General features: G+C 68.2%; 2 protein-coding genes across 3 annotated transcripts in view; both read left to right on the forward strand.

Annotated features, from left to right (window-relative positions):
- Positions 1-1,469: 1,469 nt before the first annotated feature.
- TMEM98 (transmembrane protein 98) lies at positions 1,470-8,609 on the forward strand. 2 transcript variants are annotated; one of them, XM_074561978.1, is made up of 7 exons: positions 1,470-1,570; positions 6,104-6,314; positions 6,572-6,703; positions 6,982-7,015; positions 7,737-7,852; positions 7,953-8,012; positions 8,312-8,609. In XM_074561978.1, exons 2-7 carry the CDS (start codon positions 6,184-6,186, stop codon positions 8,514-8,516), a joined length of 678 nt encoding a protein of 225 aa, XP_074418079.1. In that variant the 5' UTR covers positions 1,470-1,570; positions 6,104-6,183; the 3' UTR covers positions 8,517-8,609. The 2 variants fall into 2 exon arrangements, with proteins under 2 accessions (XP_074418079.1, XP_074418078.1); XM_074561977.1 differs by lacking the exon at positions 1,470-1,570 and adding an exon at positions 3,184-3,813.
- Positions 8,610-9,968: 1,359 nt separating this feature from the next.
- GRN (granulin precursor) overlaps positions 9,969-10,702 on the forward strand; it is a 14,150-nt gene continuing 13,416 nt past the window's right edge. Inside the window, exon 1 of the mRNA XM_074561868.1 lies at positions 9,969-10,112. Coding sequence (XP_074417969.1) covers positions 9,969-10,112 — 144 coding nt within the window. The remainder of the gene's footprint in view (positions 10,113-10,702) is intronic.

Below are 10,702 nucleotides of genomic sequence, written 5' to 3' on the forward strand. Positions count from 1 at the left end.
TCACCCCTCTGGGGTGGGGACACTTTGGGTCACGATGGAGACAATTTGGGACACAGGTGGGACAGTCACGGGGCACAAAAGGGACAGTGAGGGACACAACTGAAAGGCTTGGGGACATAACGGGGATGCTGACGGGCATGGCAGGGATGGGAGGATGCTTTGGGACGCGGTGACGATGCTTTGGGACACAAGGAGGGCAGGTCACCATGGGACAGGGGTTTGGGACAGGGTGGGGGTGGCTGGGATGTAGAGGGGACAACTTTGGGATGCAGGGGGGACACTTTGGGACACAAGGGGACCAAAGGGTCATGACAGAGACCCTTTGGGATGCAGGGGGGACACTTGGGGACACAACAAGGGCACTTTGGGGTGCGGTGGGGACACTTTGGGATGTAATGGGGACACTTTGGGACACAAAGGGTCATGATGGAGACCCTTTGGGATGCAGGGGGGACACTTTGGGGCACAAGGGGACACTTTAGGGCGCATGGGGGTGCAGCAGGGGTACTTTGGGACACGAAGGGATACGACAGGGGGGACACTTTGGGCTGCAGAGGGGACATTTTGGGACACAAAGGGATGCTTCAGGGCTGCGGTGGTGACAGTTTGGGACACGAGGGGACACTTTGGGTCACGAGGGGACACTTTGGGTCACAAGGGGACACTTTGGGGCACAAGGGGTACTTTGGGACATGAGGGGACACCACGGGGACACTTTGGGCTGCAGTGAGGACATCTTGGGACACAAAGGGATGCTTCGGGGCTGCGATGGTGACAGTTTGGGACACGAGGGGACATGACGGGGACACTTTAGGGCGCACGGGGGTGCAGCAGGGGTACTTTGGGACATGAGGGGACACCACGGGGACACTTTGAGCTGCAGCAGGAACATTTGGGGACACTTTAGGGTGCAGGGGGTTGCTTCAGGAATGCATGGAGGTACTTTGGGCCAGGAGGGGACACGATGGGGACACTTTGGGACACAAAGGGGTGCTTCGGGGCTGCGATGGTGACAGTTTGGGACACGAGGGGACATGACGGGGACACTTTAGGGCGCACGGGGGTGCAGCAGGGGTACTTTGGGACAGGAGGGGACACCACGGGGACACTTTGGGCTGCAGCGGGGACATTTGGGGCACAAAGGGATGCTTCGGGGCTGCGGGCGGTGACATTTTGGGACACGAGGGGACACTTGAGGGCACAAAGGGACACGTTGGGGCGCGAGGGGGTGCAGCAGGGGTCCTTTGGGACAGGAGGGGACAGGACGGAGACGCTTTGGGCCGCAGCGGGGATATTTTGGGGCACAAAGGGGACACTTTGGGCCACACCGGGATGCTTCAGGGGCGCAGCGGAGGCACTTCGGGCCACTTCGGGCCACTTTGGGCCACTGACACCCCCCCCCCGGGGGAGGAGGCGGCGGGGCGGGGCGGGGCGGGGCGGGGGCGGGGGCGGGGGCGGGGCCGGGGCAGGGTTGGGGGGGCAGAGCCCGGGCAGAGCCCCCGCTGCCGGCCCCGCTCCGCGCCCCCTCCCCGGCTCCATCTTGTGCTCGGCCGGCGCCGAGCGGCTCCAGGTGCGGGGCGGGGGGGGGCGGGGATCGGGGGCGGGGGGGGTGGGGGGGGGGTGTCCAGGGGCAGGGACCCGACGGGAGCCGGGTTGGCGGGGGGGGGGGGGGACGACAGCGACCCCCCCTCCTGGGACCCCCGGCGTCATTCCCCCCCCCTCCCGGGGCCGTGCGGGACCCCCACAACCATTCCCCCCCCCCCCCGCCCCTCAGCCCCTTGGGACCCCCTGGAACGCCCCCCCCCCCCCCCCAGCCCTACGGGCCCCCCTGGGCTCTGTAGGGGACTCCTTGGACCGATGCCCCCCCCCTAGAGTCATGCAGGACCCCCCCCAGAGAGACACACACCCCCCTCCCTTCTTGGGACCCCCCCCGAGGGCCATGCGGGACCCCCAACACTCCCGTGGCGTCGTGTCCCCCCCCCTCCCCCCCCCCGCAACCGGGGCTGTGCAGGAAGGACCGGGGGCCCCGTCGAACCACCAGTAGCGACCCCCCCACCCCCGCCCCGAGCCTCATAGGGACCCGCCCCCAGGAGCAAACACCCCCCCCCCGACCCTCAGAGGGACCCCACGGAATCTCCCCCCCCCACCCCCAGCAAGAAAACACCCCCCAGACCTTCACAGGGCCCCCACGGACCCCCCACAGCAGCGAACCCCACCCCCCCCCCCCTCGGATCCTCACAGAGGCCCCTCCAGACCCCCCCGCGGCAACAACTCCCCGCCCAGAGCTTCACAGGGACCCCCCAATCCCCCCCCCGGCAGCAGCAAAGCCCCCCCCAGAACCCCTCACCGGGCCCCCCAGACCCCCCCAGCAGCAACCTCCCCCCCAGAGCTTCACAGCGCCCCCATGGACACCCCCCCCCCGCAGCAGCAAAACACACCCCAGACCCTCACAGGGTCCCCCAGGGCCCCCCCCGGCAGCAACCTCCTCCTCCAGACCCTCACAGAGCCCCCACAGAGCCCACCCCAGCAACACCGGCCCCCCCCCAGATCCTCACAGGGACCCCCCAGACCCCCCCAACAGCAACAACTCCCCCCTCGAGAACTTCACAGGGCCCCCCCCAGACCCCTCCCCAGCAGCAAAGCCCCCCCCAGACTCTCACAGCCCCCCCCCCCAGACTCCCCCCCAGCAACAACTCCGCCCCCAAGATCCTCACAGGGACCACCCAGCCCCCCCCCAACAGCAACAACTCCCCACCCCCCCGCGAGAGCCTCCCAGGGCCCCCACGGAACCCCCCCGCAGCAGCAAAACACCCCCTAGACCCTCCCAGGGCCCCCCCAGACCCCTCCCCAGCAACAAAGCCCCCTCCAGACTCTCACAGGGCCCCCCCAGACCCCCACCAGCAACAACTCCCCACCCGGAGCCTCACAGGGACCCCCCCAGACCCCCCCAACAGCAACAACTCCCCCCTCGAGAGCTTCACAGGGCCCCCACAGAACCCCCCCCACAGCAGCAAAACACCCCCTAGACCCTCCCAGGGATCCCCCTCAGACCCCTCCCCAGCAACAGCTCCCCCCCCCACACCCTCACAGGGCCCACCCAGACCCCCCCCAGAAGCGACCCCCCTCTCTCAGGGCCCCCCCAGACACCCCCCCCCCCCCACTACTTCCCCATGCTGCCAATGACCCCCCCCCGCCATCGCTTGGCGCTGCACAGGTGGGATCCGACCCCAACCCAACCGTCAGCAGGGACCCCCGCCACGGGGCCGGGGGGAAGGGACACACCCCCCCCCCCCCCCCCCGCCAAGAGGCAGGAGCTGGCGACCCCCCCGGGGCTGTCACACACACACACAGACACACCCCACACCCCCCCCCCAGGACCAGGCACCAAGGGGTTACGGCGCAGAACCGGCTTTGGTGGCCAAAATCCCTCTTAAGGCATTAATCGCAGTGGGAAAGGGATGGGGGGGGGGGGGGGCAGACAGGGCCACCATGTGTGTCCCCCCCCTCCGCTGTCCCCAGCCTTTGGGGGGGGGGGGAGGCGGGGGCAAGCGCGAATTTAAGCCAAATCACTAAACCTGGCTTAAAATTCAGTGGGATTTAGGGGGAAAAGAAAAGGTGGGGGGGGGGGATGCGCTGGGGGGGCTGGAGGGGTTGGGGGGGGCACCTCTGGCACTCCCCCCCCCCCCTCCCCGTGGTGGTTGGGGGGGGGCAGGCATTAGTCAGGGTGTAAAGGTCGGGAGCCGGCGGCGTTCGCACGCCCGGTGTGCGGAAGTGACAGCGTCCCCGTGTCCCCAGCCCCGGCGGTGGCAGCAGGTAGGGGGGGGGGCAGGGCTGGGTGCCCCCCACCCCGGCAGCATTGGGGGGGGGGGTGTGGGGGGGTGTCGTGTGTGAGTGTGTGTGAGTGTGTGTGTGATGTGTGTCCCCCAGCCCAGGGTGGGCACCCGCTGTCTGTCCCGTGCGGTGGCATTGGCGGCGGGGGTGTGTGGGGGGGGGTGGTGGTACCAGCCGGCTCGGCCCCCCGGGCTGGTGGCCCCTGGGCCTGGCATGGCCACGTGTCTGGGGGGGGGACGGGGGCTCGGGGCACTACTGGGACGGTGCTGGGGGTCCCCATATGGACCAGGCTCTGGGGGTCCTATAGAGAGCAGCTCTGGGGGTCCCTATAGCCCCACAGAGACTGGCTCTGGGGGGGTCCCTACAGCCCCACAGACACCGAGCTCTGAGGGTCCCCATAGGGATCAGGCTCTGGGGGTCCCTGCAGCCCTGTAGACACCAGGTTCTGGGGGTCCCCAGAGGGACCAGGCTCTGGGGGTCCCTACAGCCCTATAGACACCAGGTTCTGGGGGTCCTATAGAGAGCAGCTCTGGGGGTCCCTATAGCCCCATAGAGACTGGCTCTGGGGGGTCCCTACAGCCCCATAGACACCGAGCTCTGAGGGTCCCCATAGGGATCAGGCTCTGGGGTCCTATAGAGAGTGGCTGTGGGGATCCCTATAGCCCATAGGGACTGGGCTCTGAGGGTCCCCACAGCCCCCCATAGGGACCAGGCTCTGGGGGTCCCATAGACACCGGGCTCTGGGGGTCCCCACAGCCCCATAGACACCGGGCTCTGAGGGTCCCCACAGCCCCCCCATAGGGACCAGGCTCTGGGGGTCCCTGCAGCTCGATAGGGATCAGGTTCTGGGGGTCCTATAGAGAGCAGCTCTGGGGGTCCCTATAGCCCCATAGAGACTGGCTCTGGGGGGGTCCCTACAGCCCCATAGACACTGAGCTCTGAGGGTCCCCATAGGGATCAGGCTCTGGGGTCCTATAGAGAGTGGCTGTGGGGGTCCCTATAGCCCCATAGGGACCAGGCTCTGGGGGTCCACATGGCCCTATAGACACCAGGCTCTGGGGGTCCCCAGAGGGATCAGGCTCTGGGGTCCTATAGAGAGTGGCTGTGGGGGTCCCTGTAGCCCCATAGGGACCAGGCTCTGGGGGTCCACATGGCCCTATAGACACCAGGCTCTGGGGGTCCCTGTAGCCCATAGGCCAGGCTCAGGGAGTCCCATTAGGGACCGGGCTCTGGGGGTCCCCATAGGGACCAGGGTCTTGGGGTCCTATAGAGAGTGGCTCTGGGGGTCCCCATAGCCCCATAGGTACCAGGCTCTGGGGGTCCCATAGGGACTGGGCTCTGGGGGTCCCTACAGCCCCATAGAGGCCGGGCTCCGAGGGTCCCCGGAGCCCCACAGGGACTGGGCTCTGGGGGTCCCCATGGCTCTACAGGGACAGGGCTCTGGGGGTCCCAGCAGGGACCCGGCTCTGGGGGTTCCTATAGCCCCATAGGGACCAGGCTCTGGGGGTCTCCATGGCCCCATAGAGACTGGCTCTGGGGGTCCCCCTAGCCCATAGGGACCAGGGTCCAGAGGTCCCTGCAGCCCCATGGGGAGTGGCTTCTGGGGTCCCCATGGCCCTGTGGGGCAGGGCTTCTAGAGTCCCCCTGCCGTCCCCCCCAGGTGACACTGCCTCTGGGGTCTGTCCCCCCAGTGTCGTTCCCCCCCCGGTGTCCCCCCCCCAGGTGACACTGCCTCTGGATTCCCCCAGTGTGTCCCCCCAGGTGACACCGCCTCTGGAGTCCCCCCGGTGTCCCCCTCGGTGTCCCCCCCCCAGGTGACACCACCTCTGAAGTCCCCCCAGTGTCGTTCCCCCCCCCAGGTGACACTGCCTCTGGATTCCCCCAGTGTCCCCCTCCAGGTGACACTGCCTCTGGAGTCCCCCCGGTGTCCCCCCCAGGTGTCCCCCCCACTGTGTCATCGTCATCCTCCCCCCCCACAGTGTTCCCCCCCAGGTGACACCACCTCTGGATTCCCCCCCTGCTGTCCCCGTCCCCCCCCCCCAGGTGACACTGCCTCTGGAATCCCCCCAGTGCCCCCTCCCCGCCAGTGTTCCCCCCCCAAGGTGACACCACCTCTGGAGTCCCCCCCTGCTGTCCCCGTGCCCCCCCCCCCAGGTGACACCGCCTCTGGAGTCCATCTGTGGGTGACACTGGGTCCTGGCCGGGCATTTTGGGGTCTGGCGGAGGGGGCAGAGCATCGGCGGGGTTCCTGACCCCTCCCTTGTCCCCGCAGATCCCGCTGTGCCACGATGGCACCAGCCGCCTGAGCCCCCCCCCCCCCCCCCGCCCCCCCTCCAGCGGTGGGGACCAGCCATGGAGACCGTTGTCATCGTGGCCATCGGGGTGCTGGCCACCATCTTCCTGGCGTCCTTGGTGGCGCTGGTGGTGGTGTGCCGGCAGCGGTACTGCCACCCCAAGGACCTGCGGCACCACTATGACACCAAGTGAGTCACACCCCCCCCCCCGGGGGTGGCAGCGTCCCCGTCCCCACCGGGCGAGGGGGGTGGGGGGCGCGGGGAGGGACCCCAAACGCCGTGGGCAATGGTGGGGACACATCCACCATCATGAAGGGGACGGTGCTGGGGACGCGTCCAGCATCAGCAGGGTACCGGGAAGAGCCGGGGGGCAGAAGCCCCAGGAGGTGGCCCGAGGAGGAGGACACCCCGCCCCCCAGGGATGTCCCCATTGTCCCCCCCAACAGACCCATCGTGGACCTGATGGGGAGCACGGAGCCGGCCTCGGAGCCCTCGGAGCTGGAGCTGGACGACGTGGTCATCACCAACCCGCACATCGAGGCCATCCTGGAGAACGAGGACTGGGTGGAGGACGCCTCGTAAGCCTGTGTCCCCCCCCCTCGGCAGTGTCCCCCGTGTCCCCCGCCATCGCCGCTGGGGACCCCCGCGCAGCGCCAACATCCCCCCCGGCGTGGGACGCAGGGGGCAGAGATGTGGGGGTCGCCAAGGCGTGGTGCCAAGAGGAGACGGTCCTCAATTGGGAATGTCCCCAAGGGGGGTGGGGGACACGGGGGGTGGGCAGGTGGGGGGGGACCGGACGGGGGGGACAAGGACAGGAGGGTCCACCCCGGGTTCACGCCCTCCTCCTTCTCCACAGGGGTCTGGTGTCCCACTGCATCGCCATCCTCAAGGTAAGGCACTGGTGGCGCTGGTGGTACTGGTGGTGCTGGTGGCAATGTTGGCATTGGTGACACTGGTGGCACTGGTGGTACCGGTTGCATTGGTGGCAATGTTGGCACTGGTGGTACCAGTGGCGCTAGTGGTGCCAATGGCGCTGGTGGCACTGGTGGTGCTGGTGGCAACATTGACACTGGTGGTACCAGTGGCACTGGTGGCAATGGTGGCACTGGTGGTACCTGTGGCACTGGTTGCAATGGTGGCAATGTTGGCACTGGTGGTGCTGGTGGCAACGTTGACACTGGTGGTACCAGTGGCGCTGGTTGCATTGGTGGCACTGGTGGTACTGGTGGCACTGGTGACACTGGTTGCACTGATGGTACTGGTTGCATTGGTACTGGTGGTACTGGTGGCAATGGTGGCAATGTTGGCGCTGGTGATACTGGTGGCACGGGTGGTACCAGTGGCACTGGTGGTACTGGTGGCAATGGTGGCATTGGTGGCACCGGTGCACTGGTTGCATTGGTGGCAATGTTGGCACTGGTGATACCGGTGGCGCTGGTGGCACTGGTGGTACTGGTGGCACTAGTGGTACCGGTGGCACTGGTGACAGTTGGCACTGGAGGTACCCTTGGTGCTGGTGGTACTGGTGGCGCTGGTGGCAATGGTGGCACTGGTGGCACTGGTGGCACCAGGCGCCCCCCCTGGCCCCACTCCTGTTGTCCCCCCACCCAGATCTGCCACACGCTGACGGAGAAGCTGGTGGCCATGACCATGGGCTCGGGCACCCGCGTGAAGTCCCCGGCCAGCCTGGGTGACATCATCGTGGTGGCCAAACGCATCAGCCCCAGGTGACAAGGGGGGGGGTGCTGGGGTGACGGTGTGTGGGGGGGGGGGGTGGTGGTGTCACCGCCGCGTCCCCCCGGGGGCTAACGCCATCCCCACCGTCAGGGTGGACGACGTGGTGAGATCCATGTACCCGCCGCTGGACCCCAAACTGCTGGACGCCAGGTGACGGGGAGGGACAGGGGGACACTCCCGGGGGGGGGGGTGGGGACGGTGGGGACGGACACCCATGGGTGGGTGGCAGGGGGACAACGGGGACAACCAGTGCCACGTAACCGGGGACAAACACCGCGGGGGTGGGGTGGGGGGGACACACCTCCACACCCTTAGCGCTGCGGGTGGGGAAACTGAGGCACGCCTCGCGGGGCGGGTGGCCGTGCTGCCATCCCTGGGGGTGGGGGGGGGGGGGGGTGTGTGTGATGAGGTGACATGGCCCCCCCCCTCCCCGTCCCCCCCCTCCACAGGGCAGCGGCGCTGCTGCTGTCGGTCAGCCACCTGGTGCTGGTGACCCGCAGCGCCTGCCGCCAGCCGGCCGCCCGCCACTGGGTCGAGCGCTCGCTGGCCGCCGCCGAGGAGCACATGGCCGTCCTGCGCCAGGCCGCCATGGCCACCGAGACCGACCGCCCGCCGGCCACCGAGCCCTTCCGGCAAGAGCAGTCGGCCATCTGAGACAACCCCCCCCCCCCAACCCCCCCAAAAAAATCACCCCGGCACCCCTCTTTGGCAATAAAGCCCTGGGATGTGTCTGTGTCCCCCCCACCACCACCGTTGCCATCGTGGGGGTCCGTGGGGACGGAATGGCCTCTGGTTTTGGGGGGATGGGGGGGTGGGGGTTATGGAGGGGGCGGGGGAGGACGGGGGGGGGGGTTTGGAGGGGCTTGGGGGGGGGGAGGTTTGTGGAGGTTTCGGGGGGGGGGGTTGGAGGGGCTTGGGGGGGAGTTTGGGGAGGGTTTGGGGGGGTTAGAGGGGGTTTGGGGGAGGAGACTTGGGGGGTGGGAGGTTTTTTGGGGGTTGGAGGGGTGTTTAGGGGGTTTCAGGGGGGGCTGGAGGGGTGTTTGGGGGGGGTTGGGAGTTTTGGAGGGGGTTTTGGGGGGGTTAGAGGGGTGTTGGGGGGGGTTGGAGGGGCTTGGGGAGGAGTTTATGGGGGGTTGGGGGGGTTAGAGGGGGTTTGGGGGAGGAGACTTGGGGGGTGGGAGGTTTTGGGGGGGTGGAGGGGGGTTTAGGGGGTTTTGGGGGAGTTGGAGGGGTGTTTGGGGGGTTTGGGAAGTTGGAGGGGGGGTTAGAGGGGTTTGGAGGGACTTGGGGGGTGGGAGTTTTTGGGGGGGTTGGGAGGGACTTGGGGGGTGGGAGCTTTTTAGGGGGTTGGAGGGGGGTTTGGGGGGGTTGGGAGTTTGGGGGGGTTGGAGGGGGGTTCAGGGGGGACTCAGGAGTCTTGAGGGTTTGGCGGGGGGGAGTTCAGAGAGGATTGGGGGGGTTCGGGGGGGGAGATGAAGGTGTTTGGAGGGGGGCATTTATGGGGGGGGCTGGAGGGCGGGTTAGGGGGCTTTGGAGGGGATTTGGGGGGGGCAAGGGTTTGGCAAGGGGTTCGGGGGGGGCTGGGGGGGCTTTCGGGGACACTAAAGGGGTCAGAGGGGCTGGGGGGGGCAGCGGGAGTTTTGGGGGAGGTTGAGGGGATTTAAAGGGCGTTGGGGAGGTGGGACATGGGGGGGTTGGGGGGGGTTGCAGGGGTTTGGCGGGGGGTTGGGAAGGTTGGGGGGGTGGAGGGGGTTTTGGGAGTGTTTTTAGGGGCTGGGGGGGGTGGTGGGGAGGGGTTGGGGGGTATCGGGGGGGGTTGGGAAGGATGGGGGGGGCTTGAGTGTGGTCTGGGGGGGGCTGCCCTGGGGGGGGGGCGGGTCACAGGGCCCCGTGCCCCGGAGAGTGGCCGCCCTGGGGTGCGGGTCGAGCCGCCCCCCCCCCGGGCTGAGGCCTGGCGGACTCATCGCAGGGGGCTGCGGTCATGTGGCCGCGCGTCACGTGACGGGGCGGGCGGGGTAAGGGGGGTAAGGGTGAGGAGGCGGTGCTCTCCCCGCCCCCTTTCCCTCCGTTGGCCAATGGGAGCGGGGCACGCGGGGCGGGGGGCCAATGGGAGACGGGGGGCGGGGCTTGCGGCTGGCCGGCGCCGCGGCCCTGGCGGGCGGGCCGGGAGCGGGGCAGGGCCGCGACCCGGAGCGGGTACGGCCGGGCGGGGGGCACCGGGAGCACTGGGAATACTGGGAGCACTGGGAGGTACCGCGAGCACTGGGATTCCCCGAGAGCGCTGGGATTCACTGGGAGTACTGGGAATACTGGGATTCCCTGGGAGCACTGGGGGGTGCTGGGGCCACTGGGATTCCCTGGGAGCGCTGGGGGTTACTGGGAGCACTGGGATTCCCTGGGAGCGCTGGGATTCCGTGGGAGTATTGGGAGCGCTGGGATTTCCTGGGAGCGCTGGGGTTCCCTGGGAGCACTCGGAAGTGCTGGGGGCACTGGAAATACTGGGAGGTACTGGGATTCCCTGGGGGCACTGGGGGGTACTGGGATTCCCTGGGAGTACTGGGAATCCTGGGATTCCCTGGGAGCACTCGGAAGTACTGGGGGCACTGGGAATACTGGGAGGTACTGGGATTCCTTGGCGGTACTGAGATTCCCTAGGAGCACTGGGGGGCACTGGGAGCACTGGGATTCCCTGGGGACACTGGAAGTTACTGGGAAGACTGGGATTCCCTGTGAGTACTGGGAGGTCCTGGGGGGGCACCGGGAGTCAGGGGGGCACTGGGAGGTACTGGGGACACTGGGAGGGAATCCCGAGGGCACTGGGGGGCAACTGGGAGTCCCTT

This window comes from Larus michahellis, chromosome 18 (assembly GCF_964199755.1).
Source record: "Larus michahellis chromosome 18, bLarMic1.1, whole genome shotgun sequence".
NCBI lineage: Eukaryota > Metazoa > Chordata > Aves > Charadriiformes > Laridae > Larus > Larus michahellis.